This window comes from Polyodon spathula, chromosome 9 (assembly GCF_017654505.1).
Source record: "Polyodon spathula isolate WHYD16114869_AA chromosome 9, ASM1765450v1, whole genome shotgun sequence".
In the NCBI taxonomy this organism is placed as follows: Eukaryota; Metazoa; Chordata; class Actinopteri; order Acipenseriformes; family Polyodontidae; genus Polyodon; species Polyodon spathula.
In genome coordinates, this window is record NC_054542.1 from 33,526,155 (window position 1) to 33,545,039 (window position 18,885).

Consider the following 18,885-nt stretch of genomic DNA (forward strand, 5'->3'; position numbering starts at 1 on the left):
TGGGAATAGCCCATGCATCTATCAAGATTTCTCTTATGTTATTATTCCTATGGAAAAGGTCAGATAACTATATATATATCTATATATATATATATATATATAGTATATATATATATATATATATATATATATATATATCACAGAATGTAATTACAGGCATGGAAGCATTAAATTGGGTTTTTATTTAATTTTTTTGTAGAGCAAAAGATTTGTATCGCTTTGGTGAAACTTGTAGCCTATAGTTAATGTGTCTCAATCCTTAATGTTAATTTAGTCACATTAGGCTCTTCCTTCATCCCTTAAAAAAATACAAAAACTCCAAACAGCTTATTAAAGTACAATGAGAAAAGGGATCTTACAATTGTGCTTAGCAGTCTAACTTTGTATCCATGTCTTGTTTGAAATAGTAATTATTTTCAATTCCTCAGTTTGGAATTTAGATTTGGTATGGTATCCTGATGTCAGTTTAAAAAAAAAAAAAAAAAAAACTGTTAAAGATTATTTTCATGGAAATGTTCTTGAATAGTTGATCTTGAGTGCAGACATTCTTGAATCTGGAGAGTGATCCCTGTGCTGGTAGGAGAAAGATGACTTGCCAAAATCTGCATTAAGGCCAAAAATGCCAATTTAGCTAATGCTGCTGTTGTCAGAAGGTGTTTTTGATGAAAAAGTAGACGTGTAAATGTAAGTCTTGAACAAGCTAATGAGCTTTTGTTTGTAGCTTTTCACAGCAAAAAAGTAGATAATTGGATCTAAGCAACAATTCATGTTCATTATGGACACTGTGACCTGAAGAGACATCTTGAAGGCTTTTAGTTCCTCACAGGTTGGCTGGTAATAAATCTTCCTGATCATGAACTGCATGATGATTATGTGGTAGGGGCTGAAACACAGTACAAAGGTAATAAGGATGAGAAGTATGATGTTGGTGGCTCTTTTATTGCGACCAAATCTGCTAGTTATTGGATTGTGTTTTGCAGCTTTGAACAGTTTCAGGTTGATTTTTGTGTAGCAGCACGCAATGACCCCCAAAGGAATGCAGTAACTGATGGTGCAGGCGAGCAACAGCAGGTAGGGCAGTTTTAGAGATGCTTCAAAGTTGAAGTACTCCATGCATGTTTCCTTGCCATCCACGGTCCTCACCATTTTCTTGAGGAGCAGAGGTGCTGTCTGACAAAACACCAAGAACCAAACAAGGCCACAGATTATCCTCACAACCTCAACACTTCTAAGCTTTGTGAGACGATGGGGGTGAACCATCGCAAGGTAGCGGTCAATGCTTATGCAAGTCATTATTGCGATGCCCACATAGGTGTTTGTGTAAAATATGACAGTGGTAATCCTGCACATTAAATCACCAAAAGGCCAATCAAACTCCCTGATGTAGTAGGTTATTCTTCCAGGCAAGGCCAGAGTGAACAAGGTGTCTGAAACTGCCAGGTTGGTTAAGTAAAGGCTAGTCGAGTTGACCTTTTGCTGTTTTTGAAAGGTGATGTAAAGGACTAGTACATTTCCAAATATGCCAACAAGAAACACAACCAGGTAAAAAATTGGGAAAAGAAATTTGGCTGTGTTGCGGCAGATGTAAACATCACAGTTGCTATCATTCAAGGTCTCATTATTCAAATCTTCATTTAGTTGCCTTGATTCCATGATTGCGTCTAAGACTTATGATGTCCCTGTAAACAAAACAAAACTTGTTTTAATACGTAAAACAAACATGTTGGAGCTGCTTTAATTCAAGTTTGTGTTTATTGTTAATGTTTATCTATGACCATAATCATAAATGGGTCTAGGTTATACATAGTACAACGTGGAGAGCCTGAAAACATTATAGCAACAAATATTGAGGTGCGTACATAGGGTTCAAAGTTTTAGGTTTTAACCGATAATAATAATAATTAAAAAAAAACACCCGATAAATGTGGGCATTGGCAAAATAAATATCAATCATTCACTACTCTCTTTCTACATAAAGAAAACTGCTCTCAGAAGACATTGCAACTGACCACTCATCAATTTTGTACACTATGTAATATGCATAATTTGCTTAGCAACGGGCTTAATTACCATAAACCCAAACAAAGCAGCAACATGGCGTTGCCAGTTAGTTTTTATGGCGTTCTGGTTTTATTCAGTGATGTGCCGAAAAAGTTATTGTAAATATAAAACTGCTGTCAGTTATACTTATTATTATTATTATTATTATTATTATTATTATTATTTATTATTATTATTATATTTTAAATTACTACAGAACGCTGTAGTCATACGATCAGGTGGGCAGGAAAAAAAATAATTGTAATGTGATAGATACGCAGTCAGTAATGGGTGTAAAATTAAATCTGTTCTCACAATTTTCGGATTCAAAATGCATTTCTACATTGCCAGAATCCTAATTTGGACATTCTCACTAAAACACAGTAAGTTAAGGCCCATGTATTAGTGAAACGTACATTCGATGTATTATAGAAACCGAAAATGGATGTGTTTTAACAGGTGTTTATTTATAATAACCACAACTAACATATTTTGCCAAATAATAATAATAAAAACCAATACCACACACCCCCAAAACTGAACTAAAAATAAAACCTGAAAAATTCAAGCAGCACATAACAGCTTAAATTGTTTTTAATAAACATAATATATTGCCATAGATGTGATAGTAGGCCATCACATTACTTTTTACAGTATTAGACAGTTGACTTGGTAGTGTTTTATGTTAGTTGTATTTTGAAATTTGGAGCTTTATCTATTGGTTGAGGTGGTCAAAACTACTCTGTCAATGTAACTGATTGTTAACATGTATTAGGGACAGGTCCTTGGGGGGGACATACTCATGTCAAGACCAAATGGACTCATACCACAATCATATTTAATAATTTGGTAATTCTAGAGATCATGTAATTGTACTCTAGACTTCTCCTCTAATTAAATATGATGGTACTGATTCATTTCTGTACAATCCTCAAAGAGAAGGGTTTACACAATCCCCACTAAAACAACTATTAGCTTGCATTGTTAACATATTGAGACACCACAAACCAAATTCATGGAGTATGCTACAGTATTTATAGCATTTATTATAGTTGATAATAATAAGATACAGTTTGCCTGAAATCCATCATAGGAAACAAAATAAGAAGTGATACATTTCATTAAGTAATATACATCATCCTCGTTTAGCTTCCATTGTCCACTTAATCATAGTGAAAGTATCCCCTCTTATCACTCTCCTATAAGATAAGAAATATTTAAAAAGTACTCAATATAACAATTTAAATCCTTCATAATATTTTGCTACTTCTATGCAGCCTTTCCATTAAAGTTCCATTTCCATAGATATATATATATATATATATATATATATATATATATATATATATATATATATATATATAATGTGTGTGTGTGTGTGTGTGTGTGTGTGTGTGTGTATGTGAAAAAAAAATGCTGATTTATATACTCACAAACTCCTGCAAAATATTAAGGCAGAAAGAAAAACTCCTTAGCAATATAGGTCTGACTTCTCTCTCCAAGTGACTTCACATCAAATGACTGCTGGCACTGTTGCTCTGCACATAGTGCTTTATGTGTGTGGTTTGCTGACTTTATCTAAAATCTAACAACCACTCATCAGGCATCTTTTAAGAACAATGGTAGAAAATAGACATTTTTAACATGAGATCTGTAATCTGCATTTGAATTAGTAAACTCGAAGAAAAGTTGTTGTACTGAGATGTAATACAGGACATTTTTTTTTAAATTGATTTTAATGTTGACTAATTCTTTTTTTTTTTTTTTCTATTGAAACTATTACATTAATAGGGTATGAAAATGGTATGGTGCCTGTCTGGTTCACTCTAAAATACATCATCTCTGGAATGTAGAATCACTGCATATACAGCATATTTTATTACAGAACAGAGGGTAACGTTTTCAATTTGTGAATAAATCATCTTCATCTTCTTCTTCTTCTTCATTATTATCCTTAAGGAATGTGGTCCACTGGTTAAAGACCAGGGATTATAACCAGGAGGTCCCCTGTTCAAATCCCACCTGTGCCAGTGACTCACTATGCAACCCTGAACAAGTCACTTAACCTTCTGCTCCATTCTGCAGATGAAATGTTAAATCAATGTCCTGTTGTAAGTGACTCTGCACAGCCTACCTCTGTAAAGTGCTTTGTGATGGTGGTCCACCATGAAAGGTGCTATATAAAAATAAAGGTTTTTCTTTTATTTATTTTTTTATTAATGTTCAATTCAAAGAACAATTTTAAATGTTAGTAAATTTGGGAACTACATTTACAGAAAATACCTTCAGCATCTCTTCATAACTTGAATTTGATGTGTGCATAAATCATAGTCTAAGTGATCTCTGATTGGCAATAACTGATTTAAGAGTGCATTTTAGAACAATTGCACACAGAATGCTGCCTTCCAGTCCAGAATGAGACTCCCTGGGTTGATGAGCAATCAGTGAAAGATGTCAGAGGTCAACCAAGACTGGGTGATGGGAGACATCGAACCCCTGGCAACTGGAGGAGGTGAAAAAACTTCAGGACATTTGAAAAAAGGAAAGACCCTTATTTAAGCCATTAGGCTGTGGCTGATGGCATCACATTAAAGGTAGGCAGAGCGCTCAGATATAAAAGCTGAAAAACGGTTTTATGCAATTTGACTAGCAGATGCAATTATCAGTAACATATACAGTATAAAGCATTTAATGTATGCATGATAATTGCATACAATTGTGAAGTACATTTATTTGAAAATTCATATTCTTTATTCTGGTTAAATGGAAATGTATAAAATTGTGAGGCACACAGGATAGGCACACAGGAATATGCCACTATAATGTATGCAATTAATTGGAATGCCCTGTATTTATTTATTTATTTATTTATTGCATTTATACTGTATAATGCTTTTTATACAAAAGTATTGCAAAGCAAAGAACAAACCACACTACATTTGAATAGCATGTCACACATACAACTGCCACACTCAGACCATTTAAATAACAATATACACATAATAATACAAAAGCAGCAATTTTAAAGTTACATTAAAACCCACTAAGATAAGAAAGCCATTTTATAAAAGTATTCCATAATTTAGGAGCCCTATAAGAAAAATCCCTATTGCCTATGCATTTGTTGACCCTAGGAATAACCAGCAGCCCCGCATCCTGTGATCTCAGATTGTGGTTTGGAAGATACAGGGTTAGTAACTCCTGCAGGTACTAATTCCGTCCGACCAACAGACTCCAAACTTGGTAGGCATCGTTCCGGTGACAGCCGAATACAAATATGTCAAAATGGTTATGTTTCATGAAGCAATATGGCTGCCACTCCTACATGTTTTTTCTTATATTTAAAACTGCTTAAGTTTAAAAATGGTTCACTTGATTAACTCCAAACTTGAAAACCATCGTGCCTATGTTGGTAAAACTTACATTTTCAAAAATGGCATTTGTGTGTTAAACAAGATGGCTGCCTGATGCATTTTTGAAAAAACTAAAAATCTTCTTGAGTTTAAACAACTGGACTATATTGAGAACTAAACACACTTTGATGGGTACTACCATACTGGGGACCCTGGAGCCCCTAAAACTGTTGACGGCACGTTCAAGGTCAATTCTATAATTATTATTATTATTTATTTATTAGCATATTCCCTTAACCATGGCGACTTACAGTTGTATACAAAAAATACATATTAAGAATTACAGAACAATTAAGATCAAGATACAAAATACAATGACTAGTTCTAATAAGAGCAAATACAAAACACAGTATGATTTGATATCGGGGGAGTTCAAGATACAGGTGTTGTCTGAAGAGGTGTGTCTTGAGGAGGCGCTGGAAGGTGTTAAGGAACTGGGCGGTCCTGACATCCATAGGAAGGTCATTCCACCACTGTGGGGCAAGGGTGGAGAAGGAGCGGCTCTGGACGCAGGGGAGCGTAGAGGAGGTACAGCCAGTCTTCTAGAGTATGCAGAACGGAGAGGTTGGGTGGCGGTATAGGGAGAGATGATGGTCTGGAGGTAGTTGGGTGCAGTCGGGTCAAGTTATCAGTAGGCGAGTACAAGAGTCTTGAACTGGATGTGAGCGGTGAAGTGAGCGGAGCAGTGGAGTAGCATGGGAGAAGCGAGGCAGAGAAAACACCAAGCGAGGAGCCGAGTTCTGGATGAGCTGGAGCGGATGGGTGGTGGACTCAGGGAGGCCAGCCAAGAGGAAGTTGTAGTAGTGTAGGCAGGAGAGTACCAGGGTCTGGACGAGGAGCTGCGTGGAGTAGTTGGTGAGGAATGGTCGGATTCTTTTTATGTTGCTCAGGAAGAAATGGCAGGTGGGTGCTAGTGGAGATGTGCTGTGAGTAGAAGAGGTAGGGGTCCAGGGTTACTCCGAGGTTCTAGGCTGAGGAGGAGGGAGAGATAGAAGATGAGGAGGTCGAGTAGAAGAGACAGGGGTCCAGGGTTACTCTTATGTTCTCAGGTCCCAAAGGAGGGAGAGATCTGTAGAAACCAGGATCTGAGGACAGGACACTCATCCTAGAATTACCGAGGGTCCAAGATTTAGAGCCTCCAACTCAGTTCTCCCACTACGTTCACGTAGGCATCCAGTCAAAAGGAGGTCAGATTTAGAGAGGTTGAGTTTGAGGTGATGCAAGTGCATCCAGGAGGCAATATCAGATAGACTGGTAGAGATACAGGAGGGGATGGTGGGGTCAGAAGGGGGAAGAAGAGGAAGATCTGAGTATCATCAGCATAGAAATGGTATGAGAAACCATAGGATGTGATGAGGTTCCAGGTTACCTGGTAGGTACAGTCAGAGAGGTAGGAGGAGAACCAGGCCAGAGCAGTGCCAGAAATTCCCAGGTCAGCAAGAGATGATAGGAGAATAGAGTGATCAACGGTGTCAAAGGCAGCAGAGCGATTGAGGAGAATTAGGGCAGAGGAGAGAGAGGTGAGTTAGTGACAGATAGAAGAGCAGTTTCATGGAGTGAGCAGAGCGGAAAACAGAGTGATTAGACAGGAAAGCAGAGAGCTGGCAGTGTGCTGCCCGCTCGAGGGTTTTAGAGAGGAAGGGGAGCAGGGAGAGAGGGCGGTAGTTCTGAAGGGAGGTGGGGTCGAGGGCAGGATTTTTGAGGAGGGGATAATAGAGATTTGTTTGAAGGCAGAGGAATAGAGGACAGAGAGGAGAGAGGTGTTGAGAAGGGAGGAGAGGAAGGGGAGTAGAGCAGGAGCAGCAGCTTGAAAGATTTTTATTTCTGTATATAGCTGCTGTGTCACAGCACTGTACAAAACCACACAGGTCCTGCAAATTTAGAACCTTAGGTACTCAAAGATAGTATATTTAAACCAAACTGTTAACTAAACATTTGTACTTAAATGTTTGTATTTAAACAAGCATTAGAGATAATGGTTTCATAAACTCAGAGGTTTCATAAACACAGTGTTTTGAGTTCTGTTGCAGTTTTACCACATTACACACCTTATTCATATTATTACACACCACACTCTTCCAATTGTCATGCTCATCATGTGAAAACATCTCTAATAAATAGGTAATGGCTGTTAATATGATCAGATTTAACTCTGCAGTTCTACAATGTACATGTAATTCTTACTACTTCTTTTATGCAAAAATATTATGTATATAATTGTGTTTGCTAATGTTTGCATTGACTGTAACATATTAAATATTATATATTTTTATTTTAAATAACAATTTTTTAAAAAAGATTACACTTGCAAAATATGTGCATGTGTTCTTTCATATTCTGAAGTTGAAGTGTATTTCATGATCCCATTACAACAGGATTTCCAAGCTCTCCATTGTAATTAAGTAGCTGTTATCACAAAAAATTATTATACTTGTACTGTATTGCTTAACATAAAAAACAAACATCAAAATTATTATTGCTGTATATTACCAACTAACCAGTGAATCTTCCTGTGAAATTATTGTTGAGGTGAAAAGGTAGCATTGCAGAACAGTGTTTCTTCCAGCACAAGACAGATGCATTATAAATATGTGTGCTTGTGACAGAGAAAGAACGAATCTTGGTTATAAATCTCCCTCCCGACCTGTGAGGGCGCTGTGTAAAGGGACTGGACTGGGTGGCCTGACAATTAATTCCCAGGGTTAGGTGGAAGTCAGCCATCTAGAAAGGGATGGAGCTACTGTACACCAAGTCATCGACCCGAAAGGGAAGCGATGTGACAAATTGGAAGAAAAACGGTTGCACCTGCTTACCAAGAGGCATGACTGACGGTACATAAGGGGACATAGTGAGGTGATCTGTTCCTGTGTCTTATTTTTCATATTGTTTTGGAACATTGCAATATACATTGCTGTTTATTGCCTGGGATAATTCTTTGTGGTCGCCAGACCAAGATTACAAAAATAAATCTGTTTAGATTGTGAACTTTATTAGGTGTCTTCTTTTTCATAATTACATCATCACTACACCTGCTCACTGCGGAACACTTTGCCACAGCATTATTTTAAACACTGACACACATTCAAATGTTGCTTATTCAGCTGTATTGCAGTATTGCAGTTGTGGGTGTATAAGACCCTATAGGGGTTCTTCTCTATAGCTCAATCTACCTTGCTGGCCTGTGATATTTTGCTAGTGAAATCATGTAATGATGTGACCTGACTCATCTGATTCTATACTATAACAGGTGAAGTCAACAGAATTAAAAGGTGACATTATCACTGAACCATTCAGACAGATTGCAAACATTAAATTTTGATGCATTGCTTGCCGTTAAACACAATATTCCTTTGACTGTTTTTTTAAATGATAATGATGGAGGGGGGAGACCACAGACAGTTTCCATTTTGCTTCTCCTGTATTATGTTAATGATATTTGTTCTTTTTTTCTGACATGATTCATTTAAATAGATAACAATTGGGGGTAGGAGTTGCCTTTTGTGTGAATCATTCCAGATTATATATTAAAATTAGATTTTTTCCTATATCATGCAGAAAACAATGTTCAATTAATCACAGAGACGGCTTTATTAAGTGAATTTCAGCAATTATATTACTAGAATTAGTGTTATTCCACAAAGTAAACCTATGTGCATTTATCTGATATCATTTCACATGCTCATGAAGTTCAGAACTCACTTGAAAGAGGAAGGGCAGTGTAGGAATGTCCCAGGGAAGCTGTTTGTAGGAAGACATTCTGAGTCCTATGTTTGACTTTTCATTGTGATACTGTCATTTGTTTTGGTGCAGCAGCTTGTTAGAATAAACGGTTAAGCTCTGAAGATTGATGGTTATTGTGAAATTATTAGTTCCCAGGTTCTTAAAATTAACTTCACAAAATGCTCTATAATGAACCCCCCCACCTTCCCCCCCAAACACCACCGTCACCACTGTCACCATAAATAAGTAAAAACAAAATGGCTTCAAATGTCAATTTAATTTCTATTTATTTATTTATTTATTTATACATTGTATAGTATTTGCAATATTTATGTGTGGTTCTACCTGGTGTTTGTCCAATATTAAAATGTTCTCTTAATCTACGTTTTACTGGCTTTGCAGTTAAATCCACTCCATATGATCTTACAGACCTTTAAAACCCCAGCTACTCTGTGTATAAATAGACCGGGAGAGTAGATGGGGCTGTGTGGCAGGGTGTCCCGCTCCTGTGCATATTTTGTGTTCTATGTTTTCTGTGGTGTGTATGTATTGCATGAAGTGTGGGTTATGTAACACAGGTGATTTACAATGTACTGTATGTTTGTATTTAGGCATGGGGATTGCACAATCACTTCACGTACAGATTAAAAAAGGTATGTTGGTATGTGAGCACGGGGATGTGTGTGTGTGTGTGTGTGTATGGAATAATGGGTGACAGGGAGGAAGTTAGAATCCTCCCTGCAAAAACACGTGGGAATGAGGATGAAGCCGTGAATTGAATAAGTTATTAAATGATTAATTAAGGCTCTAGCCACAGGTGTATCAATAGGGTGATCACGGGTGATACGGTGTTGTGTGTTTCGTGGCGGAATGAGAGACTCGAGTTGTCAGAGAAATAGTCAGTATTATTAGAAAAAAAACTACTGTCCCTGCTGGTTTACACCAGCATGATACTTGTTTGGTTTCGTGTCTGTTTTGTATTTGTCTATTTATTTTGGCCAACGTGCCATTTGTTTTCTGTTTTGTGAAAACTGTTTGTTTGTTTATTAAATCTGCGCACCAGCGCAATTCAATTCACCACTCTGCGTCCTGCATTTCCAGGCCTGACGTAACCATCAGCCAATTTGGTCACAGGCTGGCAGAGATCAAAAGGTCACACTGTCTTGGAAATCTCAAGACAAGCTCAAGGTGTTCAAAGCCAGGAAAAATAAGATTTAGAGAAAATATTGGGAGCAAAGGAACCGTCGAACCACTCATTTAAATACAAAGAGAAATGTAAAAAAAACTATTAAAATGATAGTGGAAGAAAAAGGGAATATGTAGAATTTAGAAATACAGCACTAAAAAAACATAACCAATGTTTCAACTACAAGTTTTTCTCAAGGTCTTCAATGTAGGAGTATACAAACGGTAAAGTCATACTATAAATGACAAACTAAAACTTTGGCTTTCCTGTATCTGTTGCAATGAGCAATAGTAAGATTGCCATTTACTGTAGACCTTTCTAGGCCTTTTTTATGCTAAACCAAACAGCCACTGTTGCATACATGCCAACAGTCCCTATATGGTTGGGACAGTCCTGATTTCATAGCAAATGTCCCGCGCCCTGATGCATAGGATGAAAGTCCTGATATTTACCCATAGAAAAAAATAATCATTTATTCTGCACAGTAGTTAGTGAAAATCACACGCTGTGCTCTTCGTGCGGCTGACACATCTGCTGATCAGAAACTTATACAAAGGTAAGAACACTTCATTATGTCTATTTTTACTGTCATGATGGTCATGTCATGTTGAGTTGGGGGGGGTGGGGTGGGGGTGGGGTGGGGGGGGATATGTCTATTATATGATAATGAGTGTTTTTTGCATATGACTCCTCCCATGTGTATGATGCATATACCCTCCCCGGAAACGAGCGTCCCACTGAACAGTTTCCAAATGTTGGCAAGTATGCTGTTGATCATAGTACCCCATTTGAATTGTTTCTGATCCTGTAACAGTAACATTTAGAAGCATAGAATTGCAACCTCTGGTTTAGCAATAAAAAAAAACTTAAATCAAGTATGTAAAAATGGAAAGAGTTTCCTGTAATCTAAAATCTGTGGTGTTATTTCCTGCATCAAGGCTGTTACGCACCTTTAGTATTTTGCAACCTGCAGGTTGACTGACTATTCAAAGGTTCCTTTCAGTTGTATTTCAAAATATTTTTTTAAAAATGTGCATACCACATATACTGTAGAGATAGACTGTAATTTGTAATTTCTGGGCATTTTATATTTTTAACAAAAGTGTACTACTCTCCAACAAGTATTTGGAAAGATTAATGGCAGTTGCTTGTGCATTGCCAGTCTGTTTAACCCACAGTCACATCACTGAACAGATTCTTGTCTCTTTTTAGATACATGCAAAGAGTTTTAATGAGCAAACTGTCCCACAAGCGCAATGGTATCCCAAATATTATCCATTTAGTATTAATACAGAACAACTGGAGGGGAAATAAAGTACCACTTAAATGTTGCAACTGCAACCACCATTGAAGAAACTGAAGTGGTAAAAATTCAGCAGCCATCAACGCATGATACATTTTAAATTAAAAGTCATTAATACAACAACAACAACAACAATCTTGGACGTATATAATGCCTTTCATAGCTGAAGCGGTCCTGAAGCAATTTACAAAAGAAACACCTCAAAAGAAAGACAGTTTAATAAAAAGTAAGCATGGGAGCCACAAAGCTGAACGCCCTGGTGATGGAGAATAAACCAAGGTCAGAGGAGCAAAGAGACAAAGCAGACGTGTATACGAGAACATCCTTATATACAACTGTGACAAAAATATAATGAGTTCTGGTTGTAAATCTCCCTCCCGACCTGTGAGGGCACTACGTAGCGAAAGGGGAAGTCTTTGGACGGGCTGGCCTGACAGTTAATTTCCTGGTTCAGGAACTCAGTCAGCCTGGAAGAAAGCGAGACTCCTTTGCAGAAAGGTATTGACCTGGAAGGTAAACGAGGTAGCAGCTGCAGGCAATAGAGACAGCTGCAATCGTTTACCAAGAGGTCATGCGTGATAGCATAAAGGGGCCGGAGAATCGTAAATCTTTTCCTTCGCTTGTTTTTGTGTTATAAACTGGAAGGACCGTGTGAGATGCACTGAAAAGCGTACTTGAAATATTTGTGTTTGTTTGTTTTTCCTGTTGTTAGTAATTGTCTTGTTTGTTGATCACTAGACAGCTAACAAGTATCCGGAGCTGTCGCTTTGGGCCAGCACGAGCCAGAACAGCACTTTACCAGTCACAAAATATACCTGTTATCACCCACCACAAGCACTATTACACACACCCTGGACTGGTGACCGTGTTTATTATTGTGGGGCAAATAAAGTGTTATTTGGGCTGTAATCCCATTGGTATTAGCTCCATGCATCATACATTGTTGTGTATTGCCAGGGTTTATTCTTTTGGTCAACAGACCTGAATTAAGAGAAAATAAAGCTTTCTAAACCGGATTACAATTGTCTGTGATTATCCTTCACTGCATCACCTCTGCACCAGTTCACAATCAGCAGCAATTTTGGAACAATGATTTAATAAATTACATTGTGTGGCAAAGTGGTTTACAGTGCGCAGGTGTAGTGATGATGTGATTGTGAAACAGAAGACAGACAACAAAGTTTACAATCCAAATCGGTTTTAATGTTATAATCTTGTTCTGGTGACGCACTGATTCAAAATGACGGGTTGCAGTCAAACAAACAAAACACTCACGATACTTTTAAGGGATTTCTTCCAGTTCAGCTTAACCATAACAAAGGAACAGATCACCTCGCTACGCCCCCTTATATACCATCATCCCGCCCCCTTGGTTAGTGAGTGCAACCGTTTCTCCTTCAATCCGAGGTTGCCACATCGCTTCCCTTCAGGGTCGATGATCTCGTGTACGGTAGCTCCACCCACTTTCTAGATGACCGACTTCCACCTAACCTAACCCAGGGCACTCTGTTACCTTTACACAGCGCCCTCACAGGTCGGGAGGGCGATTTATAACTAAGATTAATTATTTCTTTGTCATACACGATCACATTGTAAAAAGCTTGTCTTTGAATTCCTCAGGAAGCTAATGACGCGTCTTTGAAAATGGCTGCCTGTACAACATGGATGATTCAAAATCAGGCAGAAGCGTCTTTGTTGTCTTTTCTCGTCAGTCAGTCACGTTGTTGCTTGTGTTTTCAGGCACACGTCTTTGTTCTCTTTTCTTGGGTAGTCAGTCACGTTGCTGTTTGAGTACTCGGATATTCACATCTTTTGTTGCCGATTTTAATACACGCATCACTATACTCTAGTATAGGCTATTTTTGAGAAGTCTTAAAAGTATGTCTTAAATTCGAAGGAATACGATATTATATATATATATATATATATATATATATATATACACACACACACACACACACACACACACACATATATATATGTGTATATATATATATATATATATATATATATATATATATATATATATATATATATATATATATATATATATCATTTAAATTAAAATTAGTATAAAAGTGATGGCATCAGGTATCTCATTAGAAACATAAGATAACATGTAAAATTCATTTTCTCAGATGTTTTTAAATGTTTCTCAGTGGTTAAGATTACATCTTCACAGGGCATAAGGTACGAAATCAGATATAGCTGTCACTCTTATTTGTGGCAAATGTAATTTCCTGTTTGTTAAAAAAAAAAAATGATATACTCCTTAACAATAAAGCTGGACATTAAAGTAACACTCACTTTATCAGTCAATTACTGAGCTGAAAACTAACCGTTATTACAGGCATGTAAAAAAAATCTGAATAATCAGTTTATCAGATATAACTAAAGTTTAATGACTTCATTTTCCTCCTGCTTCTTACTAATAGAGAGCTCCACATGCATTCTGACTTATGCTGGTAAAGAAGAAAGAATAAAATGTATTCAAATCTATAATACAGTGTAAGCAGAGAACTACTAGTAATACAAGTAAAACATACTGAAGTTGGAACAAGTGGAGGCTCTTCTTAAGATCTAGTGCCCATTTTTATTGTTCAGCATCTCTTTAGCAGTCACAAATGTTCTGTCCCTTCAGTGAACAGTGTATTCATGTTTCCCTGTATTTACAACAGGAATCATCTTATCCTATGCTAGAATTATATTTTAATTATGGCACCATATATACTGTATAGAAAAATATAAAACAACAACTTTCCATAACAGTGACTTTAATGAAAAACAGTAGTGACTTAGGGGCTGACGTAAGGATATGTCCAAAGAGATTTGCTTCTGCATATTGTAGCAAAAATCTGCATTTTGCACACTCAAGCCATGTTTAGAGGCCGTTAAGTGGGACTTTAGCGGCCACTAGGAATGCGGTGTATGTAAAGAATGTGTTTCACCTGCCGTTCTACACCCGCTGTCAAATTTGCCATCATTAATCCATTTAAATGATATCGAAATGTTTTCAAATGAAGAAAAGAGCATGGAATTTGGCTGGAATCTGGAATACTAAGCAGGAGCAAACATTATAATGAGATGTAAGGATTTTGCCTTGTACCTGGGCAATTGCTGACCCTCCAAAAACTTTGCACCTTTTACAAGGTACAAACCATTGTAGAAGCGAGTAATTAAGAGCTGTATAAAACCACACCTTCAGAGACCTGTCATTGGCCTCAGGATGGCTGCTGTGGTACACTTCCAATGCAGTGAAGCTTGACTCTTGTTGAGGACAGGCAGGAAATCCTTTGGAGGAGAAGGGCAAGAATCAGGGTCACTTTATCTGGGATGCCGCAGTATGCGATGGTAAGGGATTATCATCTCACTCCTCAGGTCATCCTAGACTAATATCTGAATTTCACATTTTCATCACCTGGTTGACTGTCTTGGTAACACCACCAGCATTTATTTTCTCCACAATAGAGGACCATGTGGTGTCTTTGGTAGCATAACTGATGTTGGCTGAGGCTTTTCCAAATAGCTCAATTTCATGCTGAGTGATCTCAGTTGTAAGGACTATCAGCTCCTCAGAAAACTTTTCTTTTCTTATCTGTGGGCCAAGAGGACTTTGCTGCCCTTCCTCTAACATATTTTTTGGTTTGGTTTGATTTTTGTGCTCCACACATCTCATACAGTGCCTACTACTCTCTATTCTCCTATCTCAGCTCACCTGTGGGCTGTAAGTATGGCTGCTAAATTGCCCGATGTACAGGCGGCGCTCATTGTGATCCTCATTATCATAATTGCAGCTCATTATTTGTGCTCGTTGAGTAATTTTTGTTGCTCTTAAGCTTACATAGGCTGCAGTGGCCACTAGTGTGGAACCAGTCCCCTTTTCTTGTTTCCATAGTAACGCGCACCAGCCAGTCAAGGTAGGGTAGAATAGCTTTCAAAAATGCAACTAAAAGCAAGTAGATTCCCCTCACCCCAACAACAAGGGATGAAAGCAGTGTTGAGATGGCTGTGCTGCCTTACAGCACAGATGGGAGTTTAAAATATCTACACAGCTTTTAAAAATGATCTGTGTTGAAGACGTGCTGCAGAACTACAGGCCATTAAGCTCCCCTGACTTGCTCAGTTGATCACATTAGACGGTGTGGGAAACAAACCAAAAAAAAAATAAATAAAATGAAATTCTCAAAATATCTCTTACTTACCCTAAATAAAATGTCAAAGAAACTGAAGCAACAGTGAAATCTATTTGCATTTGGGTTTGGAAAATCCACATCTGGTCAAAATGTGAATGTGGGGTTCGAGGAACAGTTAACAGAGTGTTAGTATTTTAGCCAGCTTGTCTATGGCAGTAACGGAAAAATTAAGACATGTGTTCACTTCCCTGGATTTTTTATATAGTTATCTTCCCTGGCATTCGTTTAATACAGCTCTATTTCTTATAGCATTTTATGTATATAGTTTCCTGGTATTCTATGTATATACTTCACTCACAGGCATTTTATGCACACAGAAAATAGTTCCCTGGCATGTAATGTAAATAGTTCTCTGGCACATTGATTGTATATAGTTCTCCTCCGACAATTTAAAGATAATAAAACAATGGCACAAAAAGAAAGCATGCAAAGCAACATGTGTGCAACATATACAAATGGCCTCCAGCACACAAAGTAATTTGTCCCACCCTATATCAGCTCGTTAATGTGCTCACTGTCCTAGGGGAGATCCTTTTTTTTTGCCATCTTCCATCAAGGTTGCTCAATGTCTAAGTATCAGAGGAATGGCTGTGTAACCTCCCCTCTGTCATCCCTATTCTGGAAAGGTACATACTTTCATTGAATGGATCTGACACCATTGTAACCCCAGAAGACTTTTTTTTTTTTGTAAAATAGTAAGATTTAGAAGAAAGTGGACCAAGAATTATTAAAGGACATGAGATTTGTAAAAAATCTAACAAAGGTATCCCATGATGCTTTGGGTAAGGAAAAAGGACAATGGCAACTGACACTTGTGACAATTAAGCTCCATTGTGTGTAAATGTTTTTATCTAAATAAAAAAGTGAAGGTGAGCACCATTGGCATTTATCACAACACAAAATATCCTCTCTTAAGATCGTAAATGATGATTGAGATTACTGTATATATTTTATCAAAAGTTCAGGAAATAATTAGTTGATATTATAAGGTATTTGATGCTGTAAAGTGCATATATGAACGAATTACAATCATATATTGACATAAACTGCAACGCCAGGGGTTCACTTTTTCTTATGTCCTTCCAATGCACACATGCCCCAATGTTATTTACAATTATGAAGGTTTTAACTGGATCGAAAATTTGGCCCCAAACACAGGTTTTGCGTTTCGACAGCTGCACCTAGTGGTGAATGTGTGAATTTCACTTCAGTAACATAGCCATATATGGGAAAGTCAATTTAACTCTAACAAATTGTAATACATTGTAATACAAGGCCAAATGCCTTACATAGATAAGATGCAGCTTTTGTATTATACTGAGCATGACAGGTTGTATACCTGATTTAGTGAAACAAACTAGGTGGCGCTGTGTATAAATGCTCTATGCGGTCCTATTTGGGTTATTTGTTTTTGTTTAAAAATAAAACACAAGTTTATTTGGTTTCCATCACTTTTGCTATCTTGCCTGCACTTCTCTCTGTAGATTTTGTATTTTAAACTGTGAGGCTGAACATGAACCTCGTTAATAATATGAGCCTGTCATTCAAAGCTTTGTATTTTTAATTGTTATTGGACATAACACTTCAAGGCATTTTTATTTGTTTAGATTAGAAGAAATAACAGACCAGGTAAATATGTCCAACTAACAGCAAAATGTTCAAGCTGTTTTATAGCGAATTACACATGCTACCCTGGATCCACACCAATTTGAATTTAAGGGACTTGTTACACGAGTCAATGCGCTGGCAACATAATTGTAGCAACGTGTTGCCAGTGACGTCACCGCAGGGGATTTGACCTGTTACACGATACAACGATCGTTATAGCGTTGAGAACATGTACAATATGGAGTAATACGATATATTTTATTTATTTATTGGCAGACACCATCTATCTTTCTATCTATCTATCTATCTATGTATCTATCTATCTCATCAACACTTTATAGATAATTGTATAGCGCATGCAATAGTTCCAACTGGTTTTAGGATAAAACTAAGCGTAAAGGGCAGCTGGCTCTTTGAGCTAATATATATATATATATATATATATATATATATATATATATATATATATATATATATATATATTACATGCTACATGCTACGTGTATACATATTACACAGTTATGTACAGAAAGCGATTGTCAGTCATAATAATAATAAATTATTAGTTTAATTTAACATAGTTCACTATGTAACACAATTTTTGTTCCTGGGTAGTAAGTGTTATTTCCTAATTGCTTATGCCTCAAAAGTATAGAAAATGGCTATTATTCCCCACAAACTTTGCTTTTGTGACCAGGACAGTGATATTTAAAAATATCACTATTTCCAATGGGAAAACGGGCAAATGTGTGTCTTTTCGTTCACATAAAGTCAGAAAAAAACAACATATGAATCCAAATCAACATGTATTTATACTAAAGTAATACAAAAATGCCTACAAAAGAGAGAAATATCACTATTTCCAATGGGAAAACGGGCAAATGTGTGTCTTTTCGTTCACATAAATTCAGAAAAAAACAACATATGAATCCAAATGAACATGTATTTATACTAAAGTAATACAAAAATGACTACAAAATATTTAGAAATGAGTAGTTTTTCGAGATTTACGATTATACTGTAAATACAGTATAATCGTAAATCTCGAAAAACTACTCACTTCTAAATCTTTTGTAGTCATTTTTGTATTACTTTAGTATAAATACATGTTCATTTGGATTCATATGTTGTTGTTTTTTTTTACTTTATGTGAACAAAAAGACACACATTTTCCCGTATTCCCATTGGAAATAGTGATATTTTGAAATATCACTGTCCTGGTCACAAAAGCAAAGTTTGTGGGGAATAATAGCCATTTTCTATACTTTTGAGACATAAGCAATTAGGAAATAACAATTACTACCCAGGAACAAAAAAAAAAAAAAATTGTTACACGGTGCACAGTCCTGCGGAGTAACAGTTTTAAAAAGGTAACGAAATAACAGAATATGGACATTGGTTTAGCAGAGTTAAAGCAGCTAC

At 36.9% G+C, this 18,885-nt stretch overlaps 1 protein-coding gene across 1 annotated transcript; it reads right to left on the reverse strand.

Annotated features, from left to right (window-relative positions):
- Positions 1–579: 579 nt before the first annotated feature.
- On the reverse strand, positions 580–1,659 carry LOC121320618 (G-protein coupled receptor 183-like). Its single transcript, XM_041259101.1, has one exon. The coding sequence runs from the start codon at positions 1,651–1,653 to the stop codon at positions 628–630; it is 1,026 nt and encodes a 341-aa protein (XP_041115035.1). The 5' UTR covers positions 1,654–1,659; the 3' UTR covers positions 580–627.
- Between the last annotated feature and the right edge of the window lie 17,226 nt (positions 1,660–18,885).